Below are 19,128 nucleotides of genomic sequence, written 5' to 3'. Positions count from 1 at the left end.
CCTAGTGGCCTCAGCCTCCGCAGACAATACCAGCCAGCCCTGACCTGGCATCCTCGCCCCCCTCAGTCCTTGCCCCTCCCCCCAGTTCCTCAGCCTCACTTGGCCTTCTGGACTTTTCTGTTTGAGCTGATGAGGGGGTCATCTCACTGCCCCACCCCCAATCCCAGCTTCAGAGGAGGTGATGGGAGTGATTCTGGTTTAACCCAATGACCCTGGGGAAGGATTGTGGGTCCTTGTCACTCCTCGTCTTTGGATGTCAATTTTCTCAGCTGAACAGTAAAAAGTTTGAATGAGGCAAGATGTCTTACCTTTGGGGTCTCATAACATCAAAAGATTTTTTCACCCTTGTCCTACCCCACTGGGTACAAGCTGTGTCAGCTGGGGCGAGGGACCTCACCACTGCGTGCCTCAGGTTTCACAGCTACGAACTTGGGACAAGGCTTCTGTGAGGGTTCAGTCAACTCGGAAAGTGCTGAGAACAGCGCTGGACCTAACAAATGCTTGAATCTGTCTGTTCCTGCCCACTGGGCTGTGGGTGCCTAGGGGGCAGCCTTGGTCCTCACTGTGTCATCAGCACCCAGCTCAAGGTCTAGCACACAGTAGGTGCTCAGGAGGGTTCGATGGAGGATCAAGGGTGAGACGGCTGTTTGGGGCGTCAGGGGCCTGCTGTGTGAGATCCTTGTTCGAAATAGCCAATTTCTGTCCACCCACTGGCTGGTACTCTACTCCCCCACCCTTGCCCTGGCAGCTCCTGCAGCCCTGGACTTGGGGACACCACATTTCCCAAGTCTGCAGACCTGATCTACATATGAAGGCTGAGGCCGCCCTCCGCCCACAGCCAACCACCAGGAAACACTGGCCCTCCAAGCTGCGTTTGTAGTGCAGGTGGCATCTCACACTTCAGGCACCATTTGCTTCCTGCCCCTTGGTGGCACCTGGGCAGTTTTTATCAGGCTTTGTGCTGAGTTTGCTGTCCCCACTGCAGGTGTTTCTAGCTGACAGTCTGCAGGCATCTATGGTACCTGTTTCTCCTCCTCCAGGCTCTTTTCCCCTTTGGGTGTTCTGTGACTCTCTTATTTTTGGGGTCTGCTGGTGGGTGGTGGGTGGATGCCCCAGGGCCTTACAGGTCACCTGGTCACACCGATGAGGAAATAGGTCCAGAAGGGAAAGGTGAATTTCCCGGGTTGCACAGCGAGTTAGTGACAGAGGCAGACCTGAGGTCCGGGTGTCCTGGCCCCTGCTGCACACAGCACATCCTGTGGGCCTCTGGAGGGTGGGCTGGAGCCATCACAGGAAACTTCTTAGAGAAGGTGACTTTGTGTTGGGTCTCCGAGGATGGGTCAGAGTTGACCTGAGGGCAGGGATGGGGCTCTTTGGGGAGGGCCTTGGACACTTCTGAAGGGGAAGGGACAGACAGGCTGGGGGCCAGCTCACAGAGCTACTCAGCAGGACCTTTTAAGACCCATCCCAAGCTGATAACCTTGGGCAAACCTTATACCCTCCCTGAGCCTGTGTCCTCATGCACAAAAAGGAAAACCACACCTGCTTTGTAGGGCCTATTAATGATCATAGTATTAATTATAGTTGACATTTACTGGGTACTTACCACGTGCCAGGATCTGGGCCAAGGGAGCACTTGACATATTTATTTCACGTAATCCTCACAGCAAACACACACCTGACCTGAGCAAACTCTCTGAGGAAATTCTTTAAAGCATACAGAAGTCATTTAGCATAATCCCAGGCACATAATAAGCACTCAGTACATTGTAGAACAATGACAACAAATAATGACGATGCAATTTTGTCAACTGCTGCAGCCCCATTTTCTTGCCTCTTCTCCCTCCAGAGCAGCCTGACAAGTTGTTTTCTGGAAGCAGCTGTCCTGGGATCTTCCTCCTCCAGGAAGCCTTCTTGGACCAGTGTGGAACTTGTGGCTTTGCACGGTCTTTCTCTCCTGAATCTCTGTCCTGTTCGTGTGGCTCTCAGGGATTCAGTGTGGGCCTGGGTCCCCGTCCCTTGGTTTGAGTGGTCCCAGAGTTTCCTCAGGGCAGTGGGTGGTGGCAGAGCTGGCAGATGCAGGGGTAGGTTGGGGGGCGGAGGGGCAACATGACCACAGCAGACCTCTTCCCAGAGATCCTGCAGACCCACAGAAAGGTGGCTGGACCCCAGGGGAGTCCAGGGCAGCAGCACAAACCAGACACCTGCCTCAGAGCTTTTCTTCCCACTTTTATTTTAAAGGAAAAAAAAAAAAAAACCAAACAGTGCAAAAACCCATTTTCCAGTGTCAGCCATGCCCACCCCCCACCCCAGGTCACCCCCCTGGCTCAGGCCTGACTCTTCCTCCCACTCAGCACCCCTCCCCTCTCATGCAACCCATTGGGGCTGGAGGCTCCACTTCCCTGGAGTGCCAGATCCCAGGGGGACTTTAGAGGGAGGAACGAACTGGGGGGGCTGCCCTGATCAGCAAGCCCCTCCAGGTCTCCAGCCACGGCACCAGGTACCCCTCTTGGCTCTCATTAACCCTTTCCTGACCATGCTACTAGCCTGGGGGGCACTGATCTGGGGAAACTGTGTCCATACCCCTCTGCCCCGGGTCCTGCTCGGGGCTCTCCTCACTGAGGTTAGGGGGTTCCCTCCCTCCCTCCACAGTGGGGGGAGTGGCGAAACCTCCAGGTTTAAATACCTTAATGAAAGCAGGGGATGGGGAGGGACTTTAGATCTAATAAATTATTAGCGTTTTTTAGTGTCCGTGGGGGGCGGGTGGGGTGGGGCAGGGCGTGGCCTCCAGGGCCCCTCCCTCCCCTTACTGGTGAATCTCATTCTCTATGAGGCTGTCCTCGCAAGACTGGAAGTCTGTGTCCGTGAGGCCATCAGGCGGCATCAGCAGTTCCTCATCTTGAGATGAGGACGATGGGGGCTCGTCCGCCGAGCTCCCAGGAACCCCATCCGCATCCCCGTCCCCCTCTGAGTCCTGCAGCACCTGAGCGATGTATTTCTGAAGGGGAAGAGGAGTGGGACGTGAGGATAGACAGCTGCCCTTTGTGGGGCGGAGGTGATGAGGAGTCACAGGACCTACGGGGGAGGGGCAGTCGCCTCTGCCCAGGGGAGGTGGGCAGCCCCCAGTGAAGCCAGGTCTCTCCCTGCCCATTCCCCAGTCCCTGGGGTCGGGAACAGGCTTGTTTCTGGAGGATAATGGGACACCCAGTTTTGGGACTGAGTCTCAGAGGCCCCTCCCACCCTCAGCGACGGCTCAGAGCACTCACCGCAGATTTGGGGACAGTGGCAGCAGTGGGGGGCCGTCCATTGCTTCTGGGGTCCACAGCATCTGTCTCTGTGTGCTCAATCTTGAGGGGCCCAGAATGAGTCAGGGGGTGGGGGTAATGCCCTTGCCCTCAGCTGCGATCGTGACCCCACACCCTTTTGGCATCCCTGTTGCCCCTGCCCTCAGGTCCCAACCATCTCCCTGGCCTGCTGTACCCTCTGGAGCTTCTGCCCTCAGCCACCCCCCACGCCCCCTTGCCCCACACCTTGTAGTTGTGGGCACTGAGGTATTTGAAGTGTCCGAAGCAGACGTGGCAGAGACAGATGACGATGGTGATAACCAGGACGACGAACGTGAACATGGACGTGGGGGCGAGGAACCCTGGTGTGGGGGAGGGGACACAAAGTGGGGCTGCTACTTCTCTGGGCTCCCCTCTGAGGCCCACTGTACTACCTTCTGCAGTCCCACACTTCATGTGCCGTGGCCTCTCCCAGTCACCTTGTCTGTGGCCCCCAGCCATCACAGACTTCCCCCTTCACCGCCGGGGGGGGGGTGGGGTGTGCCTGCTCTGTTTGGACTCTGGAGGAAGTCCTCTCTGCCCCCACCCCCCACACCCTGAGAGGGGCCCCTCACCCGTGCGCATGGTGGAGAAGAAAAGCAGCCAGAAGAGGCAGAGGATGGGTGCGGCCACCACCTGGTTCACAGCCCCCGAGTGAATCTTCTTGTCCAGCTTGGCCGGCAGGTAGGCGTAGTAGAGATTGTACCTGTCTACCAGGTGCTTCAGCAGCATGTACATGAGCCCTGGGGGAAGCCACATGGGCCCTGACTTCGGAACCAGTGCCGCCCGACTTCCACGTGTCTGTCACAGGTTGTCCCAGTGCTCCTGAGGTCGCTGAAGGGCTGGCCTCCCTTCTCCTGCCCCAGCCCCCAGCAGGACCAGAGAACCACAGCTTCCTCTGCTGCAACCCCTCGATTCTGTAGCCCCTCACTAGCAATTCTATTAGAAATCTATTCACGTGCGTCAGTGAGCATCCCTTAAAACCCATACCGCTTTTTCTACCCATTCCTAAACATGAGTATAAATTAAGTGGTAAGTTCTATTTTCCTGGAGGCTGAGGGAATAGGAGCTTTCAAACAAGGACAAGGAGGTTAGTTTGGGAGTCTGGAGCCTTCAATAACCAGGGAGGGTGGTTAAGAGGTTGGGATGTTTTCAGGGGGAATATAGAGACCACTAGTGGGGGCAAGGATTGAAGAGAAACTGCCAAATTTCCGAAGGTAGAGGGACTTGCCTAAGTCACATAGCTCAGCTATAGCAGGGCATCTCCATGAGTGGCAAGGACCCGACCCCACCCTGCAATCCAAAGGTCTCTCCTGAGTTTATAGGGCTGTGTACAAGTGTGCCCTTGGATCCTGGGTAGCAGAGCGTGTGTGTGATCACCTCAGTGGGTAAGTGATGTATGTCCTGGTATATCCAGTGGAGTGAAAGCTCTGGTGTGGGCGAGTACAGCCATGTCGGCATGACTTGCTCAGGGGTCCAGCCTGGGCTGAGATGGCTTTTCCCCTCCTCCCCCCAGACCAGACCCCAGACTGAGCCAGGGACCGGGCGGGAGGCCCGAGGGGCCGGCCTCCCAGCCGAGGCCCTGTCCACTCGGGGTGGCCTGCCTTACTAGAGTGGAGCCGGGGAGGTCCTGGGTCCCCCCGAGCAGGGCCCAGGTCCCGGCGCGGCGGTGCCTACCGAAGGGCACGATGATGGGGCAGGTGATACTGTAGGTCATGACCACCGTGAAGACGCACATCATCCAGGCGTAGGCTGCGCCAAACTGGAACTCGTAGGCCTGATGCTGGGGGGGAGATGGGCAGGAGGGTGGCTCAGGGAGAGGGCATACTGCAGGGCGCAGGGAAGGTGGGGGGCGGGGGAGGGGCCGGGAAAGAAGCCACGGGAAAGGAACCCCACGTCCAGGGTAGGGAAGAGCAAAGCAGACGGAAAGAGGGACTGTGCTGAGGAGGAGCTCAGGGTGGGTAGTCACAGGACATGAGGGGCCTTTGAGGGATCAGGGGCCGGCAGGGGGTGGGCTTGGGAACGGGATGCCCTCCTGTGGGGTTAGGGCCCAGGGATCCTAGGTGTAGGGACCCGGACCGCCCCCAACTCCCATCACAGAACACTAGACTGTCAGAACTGGCCAGGGCCTTCAGGGTACCTATGTGGACTCATCGCTGTACATATGGGAGAACTGAGGCCCAGACAGGAAGGGGCCATGGCACTGGGCTCCCCAAGTCCCAGCACCCTTGGGCCCCACAGCCTAGCAGGCTGCCGCTGTTTCTGGTTGGGCCCACCAGGGGGCGCTGTGCGGGCCGCTGCGGCCCAGGCGGCCGTACCCGCTTCACGTTGCGCCTCTCCGCGGCTGAGCGCGCCAGGCAGAGCCGGATCATGTACATGAGCAGACCCGGGATGCGCAGCAGGTCCATGGCGTTGCCGATAAAGGCTGAAGCAATGACGTAGTTCACGAAGAAGGCGCCGTTGTCCGGCAGGAACACGCACCTGCGGGCACCAGGTGCTCCAGCACTGCCCTCTTGGGCACTCGGTGGTTGCCTGCCCGCTGCCAGCATGACAGCGCACCACACTTTCACCCCCAACGTGCCTTGTGGTCACCCATGTCAGCTCCCAGCTCAGCCCTCAAGCACCTGTGCCCCAGTCCCCCCAGAATGTAAACCCCAAAGGCAGGTACCAGAGTGTCAATAGATACCTCCCAAACCCTCAAATATGCGTAAACACGATCTGACAGTGTGAGCCCAGAGGCACCCTGAGAACTTGTGCTCCATAAAGACTCATGGAGAGTGCTGGAGACCCCTAAGGCCGCCAGTGTTCAGGGTATGACTGCTGGAGACCGCCTCAGACAACCCCAGGGGACTTCCAAAGACCGGAGGGTATGACCCACAGGAACGTCCAGAAGGCTTCCTTCCTTAGACCTTAACTCAACCCCCCGTTTCCCCAGAGTAGGAGCCTCCGTCACCTCCAGAACACAAGCTCCAGAGACCCTCCCCCAGAAATCTTCAGAGGAGGGAGCCTAGGAACATTTGTCAATGCTTGTGACACCCCGAGTGTGAATCCAAGGTTACCATTGAGGGCCCAGTGCAAGACTCCTAGAGCGTGCACCCCAGTATTCAGCCGGGGTACATGCCCCCTAAGACACCTTCACAGGGATTCTCAGAGAAGTTGCACCAGAAAGAACTCCAGTCACACCTCTGAAGAGGAGCCTGAAACTTCAGAGGTGTTCCCAGAACTTGTGCCCTGCCAGCACTCCAAAGTGTGAACCCCAGAGTCCCCCATAGATATTCAAAAGTGTGGGCTCCAGAGACCCTCAGGGATACCTCTAGGAACTCCCAAGTCATTCTCACAGTATGACCAAGATTCCACTACAGACTCCTAGCCAAACCTCCCGAGTGGTGTTCCAGACCCCCAGAGTTCATCCCAGAACACAAGCCTAGAGCCTTCATAGAAACTCCCAGAAAGGGGGCCCCCAGTACACCTTGAGGGTGACCTCGGAATCCAGAGAAGTTTCCCGAGAGACAGCTCCAACCTAGACCCTGGGGACATCTCCCAGGTATACCTGAGACATCCTGTGTCCTTCAGAATGATTATGCCAGCCCTTGATGTAGTCCCTCTGCCTCCCCGCAGAAGGGCTGGGGAGCTTTACTGCAGCCTCCCACGGGGAATGAAGTGTCTCTCAGGCATACCCACCCCCGCCATCCAGTCTCTTCTCTTGGGGGCCCCAGTCACTCACTCAAACCGAATAGCTGCCTCAGCCAAGAATTTCTTGTCAAAGAGCCAGCGGAAGAAGAGGTCCAGACTGGAGAGGAGGAGAGGTAAGGTGGGGGGCTGGAATGGGGAGGGGAAGTCCCTGCCAAGAGTCTCTGGGGATGCCCCCCTGTACATGGGGCCTTCGGCTTGGTAGGGCAGGTGGCAGCCTGAACTGCTCTTTCCCCCCCTCTTGCCACCTCCCCCTCCTCCACCTCCTCCACCTCTATCCCTTCCTCCAAAACCTACCTGCTCAGTCCCAGCGAGGGCAGGAGCAGCACCATGAAGATGAGGAAGGTGTAGCACTTGTGCATGGTGGTCCTGTTCTCTCCGGAGCTGGGGCACAGGGCACAGGGCATAGGGGCAGAGATCAGGTGGGCCAGCTCCCATTCTGCTCCCCCAGCCAATACAGTGTCCCAGGAGGGTCCCCTGGGAAAGGGAGCACTTCCCAAGGTGCGGATGCGGGCATCACCCCTCCCTGCCAGTTCTAGGCCCTCCGGAGCAGGAAGCCTGAATGGCAAAGGGCTGCCCAATGACACGGTGTACCCCTAGGAGGCTCGAGCGAGGCGCCAGTGTGTGAAGGGGTCTCACCGTGTCCAGTGGGCTTCAAAGAAGGCAGAGTAGTAGACGATGGTGGGGAGCAGGGCTGAGAAGCACCACAGCAGCAGGGTGGGGAAGAACTGGGTGATGATGGGGTTCTGCAGTGGGAGGGGGGAGTGTCAGGCGGGGGCACTTTATTGGCCTCAGCTTACTTTGCTTACCTGCCCCTCCCCCACTGAGTCCTGGGCTTCAGGGCTCTCGGGACCCCCTGCAAAAGTCCAGAACATCTTGAGGGCAAGGGTTGAGGGTGGGGGCCAGGGCCATATGTACTACCCCAGGGTGAATAACACTGTGTTTCTCCGAAAATAAGACCTAGCCAGACCATCAGCTCTAATGCGTCTTTTGGAGCAAAAATTAAAATAAGACCCAGTATTATATTATATTACATTACATTATATTATATTACATTATAGTAAAAAGACCCGGTCTTTTATTATGTAAGACCCAGTCTTATATTACAGTAAAATAAGACCGGGTCTTATACTAATTTTTGTTCCAAAAGACGCATTAGAGCTGATGGTCCGGCTAGGTCTTATTTTCGGGGAAACACGGTATTAGTTAGCATTTGCTGAGCACCTACTCTGTGCCAAGCACTGATCATGTACTTTACATGCATTCCTCCTCACAACAATCATATTATCCTATTTTACAGACGAGCAAATTGAGGCACAAAGCGATTCAACAGCTTAACCAGCTAGTGAGCAGTGGGGTGGGGATTTGAACCCAGGGAGTCTGGGTCTTATCTATTATGCTATTATCACACAGTGATTTTCAAACTGTCATTCTTCGAATTTTGAGGCGCTAAGGAGGTACACTGTGTATGTGGCAGGAGGGGTGAGGAGAAACCAGGCAAAATGGCCCCCACTCTACTGCCATCTGAACAGCTGGGCTTTTCCACATTGGGTTTCAAGGCAGATTCCTTTTGATAAAAGCATCAGACTCTAAGTTTGGAAGCCAATGATCTCATCTGAGCCTTCCATTCTTCTGTTGGGGAGTGCGAGGGACGAGAGGGGACTATTCTGAGGTCACATGGTCAGTTAGGACTGGGCCTGGGCCCTCTTTCTTCCCTGGGTGTCTCTCTAGGTGTGTGCACACCCAAGGGTAGCCTCTTGTAGGGGAAGGAGGTGGGGAGTCCAAGAGAAGTGCACAGAAGGGTTTGCGGCCCGTGGTCTTGTGGGAGCTTCTTGGTGGAGCCGGCCTGAAGGTAGAACAGGAGCCAGACTGGGCGGGGGCGTTCTGGTTTTCCCCCGGAGGAGGGATTCAGGGCCTGGTTTCTGCGTCTTGCGACACAGCCTGGAGGGGTGAGGTGGGTGGGGTATGGCCTCACGTTGAGGTACTCCACAGGCTTGGTGACGTTGAACTTGTCCATGGTGGTGATGATGATGGCCGGGGTGGTGAGGAAGAAGAGGAGGATGAAGAGGACGACATTGATGACCAGGCAGCGCAGCCACCAGATGAAGCCGCGGATGGACAGGTGCTCCCTGGGATGGCAGGGGAGGTGGTCACTCGGGGACCAGACACCTGAGTGGTCCTCAGTGACACCTAGGCCCTCCCCGCCCCCCCCCCACCTACTGGGCTCCACCCAAACCCCACGGAGCCTGCCCCTCGCTCCCCCTTTGCTCACCAGTAGATGTTTTGGGGGTCAGGGGCATAGGACACGGTCCAGTTGGAGATGTGCAGGGACTCGCTGCAGGATGAGGAGCGCGGTTCCCCACGGCAGGTGCAGCCCTGGCACTTACACACATTGAAGTCCTTCAGGATGCTGAGGGGATGGACACCAGTTACTGCAGCCCCCGCTGGGGACCCCACTGCCATCAGCGGGCTGTGAGCCCAGGGACCCGGGAGCCACAGCTGGTGACTAGGGGACGAGGCCAGGGTGGGCAGGCGGGCAGGGGCTCACATGGCGGTGATGGTCTCGTTGTGGAAGGTGACAAAGGCCATGCCGAGAGGCTTCTCGTTCACCTTCTCCTTCTCCCGCTTGTAGTCCTCCTTCAGCTTCTGTTCCAGCTTTGTGTAGTACTCGATGGCCTCCACCTGCCCGGGGCGGGGGGAGGGGGGGCAAGGCAGGCTCTGGGCAGAGAGCTGGGCGGGGGCCTGCAGCACCAGCCAACACTAACCTGGAGCTTCCTACAGGCCAGGCAGTGCTTTAAGCTCTCTCTGTCTCTCACAAGAATCCTATGAGGTAGGTACCATTAGCCCCATCTTACAGATGAGGAAACTGAGGCACAGAGCAGTCAAGAAACTTGCCTAAAGCCACAAAGGCAGTAAAGACAGCATAACACTGTCCTTTTGGCTGAGCTCTTCTGATTTGGGGTTGGAAAATTTGGTTACTATAGGGATATGGAACAACCCAACAGTGGGGATGGGACTTCGAGGAATATAGGAATAGGTGGGGACCCTCTGAGGGAGGGGCTGCGTCCTGCTCCTGGCCCTGCTCCCAGCCCTGGCCTTGCCTCCTCTGGGAGTCTGTTTACCTTTGGGTGTTTGTGACTTGTCTGTCCAGGACCTTCCAACCCCCCCCCCCCACACCATCAGGACTGGGGCCCTGAGGTCTGAGCCAGGGCTGGGCACACCCCATGGCCAACCCACCCCATACCTGCTCACAGCCGCGAACCACGCAGCAGCAGAGGTGGCCGCAGGGCTTGGGGTTGATCATGGTGGGGACATTCTCCTTGCTCTGGAGGTTTGTGAAGTACAGCTTTCCCCGCTCGGCCTTCTTTCTGCGGGACCCAGGTGCCCAGTCACCCACTGCCCAGTTGGGGCTGGGCTTGGATGGGAGGATGGGTAGGGAGCCCAACTCAAGGGTCATGTAGTCTACGCCCCAGAGACAGGAGCTATACTGCTCTTGGGTTTGTTTAGGATGCACGGTTCAGACAGGTCCCCATCCCAGGGTCTTCCTGCCCATCCCTTGAGAGCCAGAAATTCTTCTTATAGTTTGGCTTCAATTTCTCATACTGTAGCTGAAGAAGGGTCTGTCCTCAGATAGGGCGGGGATGGTGGGCCCCTTTCCTTTTGCAACCAAGTCTAACCTCCAGGCTTTGCTCTCTCCAGAGGTTGAATTAAAACCAAATGTCCTGAGAAACACCTGGAAGGGGAGCCAGTCTACTCTGTGGCAGCCAAGACACCTTCCACAATGGGCAGGGGGCCCGCTAGTGTCACGTCCCCCTTCCGTCCCCGGCCCCCTTACCTCTCTGCATCGAGGAACATAAGACGAGCCACGTTGTAACATGGGCGGGCTTCTAGAACCGTGCAGTTGGGGTAGGCCTCCCTGAAACACAGTCCGCCGTCATTTTCTGCAGGGATCACCTGCCCCCAACTTTCGCACTTAAGCCCATCACCAAGACACACATCCCCAACTGCAGCTCCCTTTTGTTTTTCTAGGCTATAAAAATGAGAGTCACCCAAGAATGAAACTTTGACATTCCTCCTCATGCTTATCTGAGTGACGGGAGTGTGTGCACAGCGGCATGGGGACCGTGTGAGCATAGTCTGAGCCAGTGGCCCGGGATGGGGGTGCACACAGCATGGTGCTGGGGAAGCCACGCCTGTGGTCTGATTCTTGTCCCGGGCTGTCAACTTGAAGTTGAGAGAAACTGTTTCTAGTCGTGGGTTGTTCCCTTTACCTGTTCCCAGATCTGGGTACAGTCCAACAGTTAGTCTGGACCATGGACAGACTCCAGCCAAGCCACAGCCCAGCCTACAGAACGAACCCTGCCCCTGGACCAACCAAAGACTGATTCTGAACCCTGACCTGAGATTAACCTCTAACCTGGGACAGAGACTGATCCTTTACCCTGACCCAAACTGACCCATAACCTAGACCCAAGACTGACCTCTAACCTGACCCCAAAGTGACCCAACCTTGACTTGAGACTGACCAAAGATAGGCCATGCCTGACTCAGTACCTGGTAGGTGGCAGGGCTTGAGGGATACCTGCTGACTGAGTGCAGGAGCCGTTCCTTTTACGTTTTGGTTACACGCTGCTTCCTGATCCTAATCCCTAATCTAGACTGAGCCCCATCTTTTTTAAAAAAAGAAATGAATGAAGGACCGATAAGTGTCAAACAGGCAATATGGTTTTATGGTTTTAAATATGGTTTAAAACCATATCAAACAGATATGGTTTTAAAGTAACATGATGGACTGCACAAACCCATGAGAATTTGGAAACAGAAATCTGGGATGGGGTCCTTCAAATGCACTTCCCAGGAGGCTACAGACGTTCCCCCGGAACTGTTTTTGCTCAAATCATTTTAAGGTTCCCCTTTGGAAGCGCCTCGCCTCTGTGGCAGGCTGAGGCCTCATTCTCACGTGACTCCTGTAATCTCTAATCACCTAGCCCCACCACACAGTCTCGCAGATTTTGCACACAGGATATTCCCTAACTCTGCTGGGTTAGTCCTCCAATGCAGACACATCCCAGGCCTGGACTACAAGGCCAGCCCAGTGCTGTCACCTTGCCCCGGAACCCCATGACGACAAGGCTGCCTTTTGTGCATCCCTATGTAGCCAGGCCTGAGCCAAGAGCTTACACATAGTGGGTGCTCAACAGACATGAACTCAATGATTGGGTCAATGAAATGGCTGTTCGGTAATGTTCACCTCACTGATCCCCAAAACTCCAATTAGGACCACCGTCTCCCACACCCTGCTTACAGGCTAACCACCAATTTTAATCACAGACTGTTTCCTAAACGAAACTACAGACTGATCCCCAAAACAGACAACTTGGACCGTGAGCTCCCCACAGACAGCATCCGGTTTGGTTCTTCTTTGTCTCCCTGGTATGACGCACATAGTAGGTGTACAATAAATGTGTGCTGAATGAATGGATGCTTGGCTAGTGGAGTTCACCCCCTCCCTGCCTGCAAGTCTCTGCGCACACGTCACCCTGTCAGTGTACCGCCCCCACCGCCATCCCATCCAAACACTCTTCCTGACTCCTTCACTCGGTCCCTCCCCCTGCCTTGGTTTTCTTCTTAGCACCTACCCCTACCTGACACAGTGTCTAGTATCAGCCCATCTTTTTGTCGGCCTCGGCCCATTAGAAGGTAAGCAGATGAAGGCAGGGGCTTTTTCTCTGTTGACTCCTATTTCCCCAGCGCCTGCTCCAGCGTGGCCACAGAGCAGCTGCTCAGTGGATTTTGTTACTGAAGGACTGGTCAGTGCAAGCTGACAGCGGATTCCAATTGGACAGCAATATTAAGACGGCACTTAGAATTCTGAGCACACACTGTCCTTAATCCTGACCCAATCTGCCCCCTAGTGCTGAGCACAGCGTGAACTCCAGATAGGACCCCAAGTCGTTCTCTCATATCAAACAACTTAGATCTCATTTTGACTGCTGCTCTGTCAATTATAATGAGGGCAGGGCCTGTGCCTCATTGATTTCTACCTGGACTATAGAAGGTGGCCAACAAATGTTGAATGAATGAGTATTCGTCCACTAATACTGATCACAAACCAGTCCTTTTCCTGTCTCACAGGAGTCTGGAATCTGATCACCCCCAGTGCTGTCCTGACCCCGAACAATGCCTGACCTCTGTCCAGGCCACCCGACAGTCGATGCAGACCTCATAAACTTCTAACGCTGACCAGAGACAGCCCTGATCCAGGCCACCAATGTCCCTTATGAGGACGACTGGCCAACTCCGAATTCTGACCACACACTAACCTTAGGCCAAGCTCAGATCAGAGCCCGGACTGGCTCCTAAAACTGACCTCTGTACTGTGAAGCCTCTGAGACTCTGGTGATCTTTTCTGTACTTTTACGGTCCCAAGGCCCGCCACGGTGACTTATGCCTCACAGCACTTGAGAAAGTTTGCTGAGTAGACCGATGAATAAACGCTAGGATCCCTAATCCCGGACACAGACTATTCGGGCCACCGGGCACTCCTGGGGTGTATATTCTCCTTTCCCCCCAAGAAAGACTTCCAGAGTGGAAAAAGCCTCAGCGCCTCACGTTCTGCTGGGCTGCTTGATGATCCATTGAAAGCCAAGGAGCTTCTCCTTGCTAGTCTGCACACAAGCTCCAGCATGTCACATAGACTTTTGAAGAAGCCACACACCATGGACCCTGGGGCACCAACCCATGACCCAGTTCAAGCCGGAGAAGAGGGCGGGCGGGTATGTGAGGGCAGACTGGACTCACTTTTCAAGTATTTCTTCTCCAGTATTGCAAGTATTTCGCTCGTATTCTTAGAGGGGCCTATCACCCAGCCCAATTGCTAGCCTGCCCTGAAGTCAGAGAATTCTTCGTCTGACCTCCACCTCCACTGCAGTGAGACCTCTGAGGAGAGGTGTGTGAGGAGGGTCTCGGGAGCTGAAAGGCAAAGCAGGGTTCGCAGACACCTGGGCTTGGGGGGTAGGAGTGGCTACTCACTCAAAATGCTTCTTGATCTTTTCTGACTCTGCATATTTGGAGATTCCGTTGATGAAGAGAGTCCGCTTCACCTGGAGTGAGAGGCAGGTGAGAGGGGCCGGAGGATGCAGGGAGGGCGTGTGGGGAACGGGCGAGCAGAGAGGAACAGACGGGGTAGGAGGAGGCCTGAGGAATAAGCCAGGTCCCAGAGAATTTCTAGTAGAAATCAGCAGGAAGCCTAAGGAAAGAGCCATCTGGCCCCTTGCTCCTGAGGGATGCGGGGTGGGGGAAGAGTCGGGTACTAGTCTCAGATCCTCAGGCCACGGGCACCCAGCAGAGTGGGCATTCATTACTTGCTTAGTGAGTGAGCGTGGCAGTGGAGGGAACTTCACTACCATATCATCAATCACAACTATTTTCCAAGCGCCAGGCACAGCCCGGCGTCCTTCCCATCATCGCTCACGTTACCTTCCCAGCAACCTTGGGAGAGGTACTGCTGTTATCTCATTTGACAGATGAGGAAACCGAGGCTTGAGGAAGTAACTAACTTGCAAGATGAGGGCTCCTGAACTGCTGGGTCAGGATTCAAACTCAGCTGGCCTGACCCTGGGGCTGACACCCCGAAGTGCTGAGGCAGGGGAGGCCTGGGGGGAAGGGAGGAAGGTTGGGGGTGCGGCGCCCCTGGGCTCTGCTCCACTCACCAGGTCGTCTTCCTTGTAACGCATCTTGGAGGTGTGTCTACGCATGCTGTAGACGGTGAGCAGCAGGTACAGGAAGGCAAAGGAGGTGTGCAGCCATAGCAGGTTGTTCCTGGGAGGAGCAAAGCGTAGGGAAGCCATGGGGACTAGGGACATACTCAGACACCCCTTACCTCACCCAGCCTCCCAGTGTCGAGGACCCCTGGCACTGACACCCCACAGGGCGGGCCCCACACTCCACATCATCTAGACATCCCTAAGGCTGTTCCATCCCAACTGAAGTCTCAAAAGATCATGTCTTCATACCCTACCCACTGGCTGCCCTACCCGCCACCGGCCGGCCCCCAGTCAGCCTCGCCTGCCAGAGGTTGCACCCTCCTCTTTTTCCCCCTCCTACTTCTGCCTCGCCCCCCTTCCCCACTTCCCTCACCCCCCTTCCCCACTCCGGTTCAAGCCGCTGTTTCTCAGTCTAGTTGTGTAGGACACAGCTCCCTGGCCCCTGCTGGTATTAAGAGCCTTGCGCTCCCCCCAGCTCACAGGGGCACATGGTAGCCCGCAGCAGCTTACAACAGCTTACACCAAGCTCCGGCTGCTCAGGGCAGCCCAGCTCCAGGGAGCTGTTGTTCACAATCTTAGCTGTAGAGGGCGCAGCTCATGGGCCCATGTGGGAATTGAACTGGCAACAGGCGACCTGGGCGTTAGGAGCACAGGCGCTCCAACCACCTGAGCCCTGCTCTTCTTAATCTGGTTATTCTTTCAGCAGGGATCTACCTCTCCTGTCTCCAACCCAAGCCCTCAGGGCCCCTGAGCCATCTCTGCAGCCTCAGCCACCTGTCCCCTGAACACTCCCGCTTTCCTACCCTCCTCATCAGGGCCCGAACTCGGGCACAGACCCTGGCCTCACTGATCAGCTTCCCAAACTTACCCTGATTTCAAGTTGGCAATGGTGGTTCTCCCGAAGCTGTAGGCATTGTTCTCTGGGGGGTGAGAAAGGGGAGAGGACGATGGTGGGGTCAGGGCCTGTTCCCTCTCTCTACCCCCGCCACCCTGGCCCTCACTGACCCAGCAGGTCCCCTGAGAAGTTGACAGGCAGCACAATGCCTACGGAGAGGACGCCCACGACGACCAGCAGCCCGATGATGTGCCGCTGGAAGGACAGGTAGTGCACAGCGTCGGCCCCACACTTGTCCCGGATCTCGTCATCCCTGTGGTGAGGCAGGGGAGGGATCAGGTGGGAGCCAGGGCGGCAGAGGGGCCACCATGTGCCTGCCCTTCGCCCATCCCCACCCACCACCCCAGCCTCTCCCATCTGCCAGCAGTGCGGGGTCGAAATGGGGTCTCTCGGTCCCCTATTTTCTGGGAAGGGAGGGAGAAGAGAGGGAGAGAGAAATGGAAGGAAAAAAAGGAGGATGTAGGGAAAAGGGGAGGGAAAGGGGAAGAATAGATAAGGAGAGAAATGATGGAGGCGAATAGGAAGGAAGTTAGGAAGGAGCCAGGGAGGAATACAACAAGGAAGACTGCAGAGAGAGAGAGAGAGAGAGAGAGAGAGAGAGAGAGAGAGAGAGAGAGAGAGAAGAGAAATGAGGAATGGAGAGAAAAGGGAAAGGAGAAGAGGAAGATGGGAAGAGTGAGGACGAGGCAAGAGGACGAGGAATGGTGACAGGAAGAGGGAGAAGCAAGAGGCTGGATGGGGGTTTGAGGCCGGGATTCAGGAAGCAGCAGCACCTTATGGGTGCTGGTGCAGCAGGATCCATGATACACTTGGGGAGGGGCCCTGGGGGGCCGTGGGCAGTGGCAGTGCTGACCTGTCCATCTTCCTGCCTCTCAGCGCTCACTGCCTGCCTGTCGCACTCTGGCTTGATCTCCTGACTTCTGCCTGCTGGATACTGGCTCCTGCCTGCTGCTGCTGGCTGCTCCCAGCCTGCCTGCTGCCCCCACCCGCTGGCTGCACGAGGCTGAGGTGGGGGCTCCAGCTCCTGCTCTCATAGGGTAGCAGGGGCAGGGAGAGCTGTGGGCAGAGTGGGCCCCCCCACATAGGGGGGCACACAGGAGACTGTTGGGGGTCAAGTGAGGCCAGTTCAGAGGCCAGCAGAGGCCAGGTCCCCAAGGCCTGGCCTCCTGGAGCAGGGAGGAGGGTGCTGGGCTGGCTAGGAGCGCTAAGGCCCTCAAAGCTGCTGGCCTCTGCATTTTGTGGGGAGATGACCGGTTCTGAAGTTTCTGTTTTTCTTCCTTTCTTTAGAGCCTGAAGACCGTTCACTTACTTTATCCTGAAGATGGCTGTCAGCCAGGAACAGAAACCCTGGGGGGACAGAGGGCTATCAGCTGGAGCCCCTATCTCACTGCCCCAACCTCCCTTCCCCCTCAAGTCCCACCCACTCCATTCTTATAATCACCCCAGGCTGTGGCTCACCCTGGCGGAGCTACTACAACCCCCCAAGAAAACTAGCTCGCCCCAGAGAGGGGGAGAGGGAAGGTGGCAGCCCTCGCAGAAGAACAGGACCGAGGCCGAAGGGGGTTCTCTGTACACTCTCATGCCCAGAGCTGCAGACCCCTCAAACACCCGCCAGAGCAGCAGAACCAGAGGCAGCCCTGCAGTAGTGTGGGCCAGGGTGGAGACACACACTACTCCCACGAGTGTGTGATTTGGGGTTCTAAGAAGAGCAGTGTGGACCTCCAGACCCGTAGCTAATAAGAGTTTGCAACATGGCTGCCCAAAGCAGAGGGGTGGGCCATACTGCCCAGGTTCCTGCCACGTATCTTCAAGTGCACCCCAGAACGACCAAAACCCTGGGTCACTGTGAGCTGCAATCTCCCACCCGCAAGCCCCTAGGCCTGGCTTCAGGCAGAGACCCCACTCAGAGCAGGGTGGAGACACACGGGGGAGGGCTGGGCAGGGAGAAGCCTCCCCCACCTTCCTACCAGAGGGTCCGGGTTTAACACCGGCTGGTGGAGAGGTGCCCTCCGGCCCCGATGCAGGACTATGCTACTTGTTGTCAATATCACCTGAGTCTGGGGACCACATGGATGCCTCCGGCTGGCAGGGGTGATATCTTTGCTTGGCCACTTACCAGTCTGAGTCCAGCTCAGGAAGCTGACAGGCTTCTGCTACAACTGCTACAGGAGCTGCCACCCTGGGACCCCCAGCCTAAGCCGGACTGACCAGGGCCACCCTAGGGCCTAAAGATTAGACTTCTGCCTAGGACCCTCACCCTGGCAGAATGACAGGGGGCCAGGCAGGTTACACCAGAGTGCTGCTTCTGACATGAAAGAGGGTCTGGGGACTGCTGTGAATCACCAGGTACAAGCCTTGCTACCGCGGCGACTGCCACTCAGCTTCAATACACAAGCAGGTCAAGCGGCCCCACCCAGCCCGCCAGGGGCTACCCCCGCGACCTCTGAGCAACACAATGGATTCTGGATGTTTTGCTAGGTGGCGTGGAAGGTTCATTACTACTTCTAAGACCATGTATAAGGAAAAAGGGGTCCATAGAATGAATCAACAGAGGCAGGCACAGAACTCGACGGTGGAACAAAGTCTGAAATCACAGCCATCAGGCTAGCGCTCGTCGGGAGGCAGACATGGAGGGCAGAGCCATGAGTCCTGGGTCTGGGTGGTTATCCTGTGCTTCTCCGACAAGCACAGTCCCTGCTGAGGAGAAGGCTACACGCCACGGGTCCCTGACTCTGTATCGCTGCAAGCTAGAGGCTGCTGAGCTCACCTGCTCTGGAGGAGGAGAGGGTGGCTAAGAAACCCGGGGAGGGCACTCACATTGTCTCTTTGGTCAAAGTCCACGGAGCTGGAGACAGACGTGAGACGCTCATACCGGTCATGACTGTCCCCGTGCAGAGCTGAGGCCACACTGGGGGTGGGGAGATGAGAGATGAAAGAGCCTGGTGAGTCCAAGGCCCTGGGGAGCGGGGGTGAAGTGGGTGGGCTTCCCCTCCAGAGTTCCGGGGGTCAGACAAGGCACAGAAAGCAGAGAGGCTGAAGCGAGGAGGAATGACTGCCTTCTCCCTGCCTCCCTTAACGGCGCCTCTTCCCTTCTTCAGGGGGCTCTGGGGGCAGAGACACAGGCAGCAGGGAAAGGGAAGAAGGTGTCTCCATCATCGCTCCCTGGAGGTTGAAGTAAGAATGTGAACCCTCCCTGCAGTTCCGGAGCTGACCAGCGGGGGACCGGGGGCAACAGATCCAATATTATGTACAGGGGAAGGGGAAGGGGAAGGGGAAGGAAGGGATGGAAGAGGAGAGCCCCAGAAGGGTGGTGGTAAGAGGGGATGGGGCATGTCTCCCAGATGCGCCCCTACCCTCCCTTTTCTCTGACCCCAGAAGCTGCCGCAACTCCAACACCAGTCCTACAGACAGAAACCGTGATGTGACACAAAGGGCCCGACTCGGGGCTCCTTGG

The 19,128-nt window shown here is 56.6% G+C and overlaps 1 protein-coding gene across 7 annotated transcripts in view; it reads right to left on the bottom strand.

Moving 5' to 3' along the window:
- Positions 1 to 1,627: 1,627 nt before the first annotated feature.
- The window catches only part of TMEM63B (transmembrane protein 63B), a 25,028-nt gene continuing 7,527 nt past the window's right edge, over positions 1,628 to 19,128 (bottom strand). For 4 of the 7 annotated variants that reach the window (XM_033095859.1, XM_033095841.1, XM_033095867.1 and 1 more), the window contains 21 exons: positions 18,492 to 18,582; positions 16,984 to 17,021; positions 15,785 to 15,927; positions 15,648 to 15,699; positions 14,726 to 14,834; positions 14,046 to 14,116; positions 10,849 to 10,929; positions 10,258 to 10,381; positions 9,562 to 9,695; positions 9,286 to 9,423; positions 8,989 to 9,142; positions 7,653 to 7,759; positions 7,311 to 7,397; positions 7,048 to 7,113; positions 5,642 to 5,804; positions 5,001 to 5,106; positions 3,899 to 4,066; positions 3,531 to 3,646; positions 3,267 to 3,347; positions 2,811 to 2,998; positions 1,628 to 2,227 (listed from right to left, as the gene is read on the bottom strand). In XM_033095859.1, the coding sequence (XP_032951750.1) occupies positions 1,726 to 2,227; positions 2,811 to 2,998; positions 3,267 to 3,347; positions 3,531 to 3,646; positions 3,899 to 4,066; positions 5,001 to 5,106; positions 5,642 to 5,804; positions 7,048 to 7,113; positions 7,311 to 7,397; positions 7,653 to 7,759; positions 8,989 to 9,142; positions 9,286 to 9,423; positions 9,562 to 9,695; positions 10,258 to 10,381; positions 10,849 to 10,929; positions 14,046 to 14,116; positions 14,726 to 14,834; positions 15,648 to 15,699; positions 15,785 to 15,927; positions 16,984 to 17,021; positions 18,492 to 18,582 (2,719 nt within the window). In that variant the 3' untranslated portion in view covers positions 1,628 to 1,725. Of the gene's footprint in view, positions 2,999 to 3,266; positions 3,348 to 3,530; positions 3,647 to 3,898; positions 4,067 to 5,000; positions 5,107 to 5,641; positions 5,805 to 7,047; positions 7,114 to 7,310; positions 7,398 to 7,652; positions 7,760 to 8,988; positions 9,143 to 9,285; positions 9,424 to 9,561; positions 9,696 to 10,257; positions 10,382 to 10,848; positions 10,930 to 14,045; positions 14,117 to 14,725; positions 14,835 to 15,647; positions 15,700 to 15,784; positions 15,928 to 16,983; positions 17,022 to 18,491; positions 18,583 to 19,128 lie in introns of all 7 variants that reach the window. The other 3 variants (XM_033095885.1, XM_033095894.1, XM_033095876.1) reach the window with 2 other exon arrangements.

The sequence above is a fragment of the Rhinolophus ferrumequinum genome, chromosome 3, assembly GCF_004115265.2.
Source record: "Rhinolophus ferrumequinum isolate MPI-CBG mRhiFer1 chromosome 3, mRhiFer1_v1.p, whole genome shotgun sequence".
Classification (NCBI taxonomy): domain Eukaryota; kingdom Metazoa; phylum Chordata; class Mammalia; order Chiroptera; family Rhinolophidae; genus Rhinolophus; species Rhinolophus ferrumequinum.
This window is presented reverse-complemented; position numbering and strand designations above follow the sequence as displayed.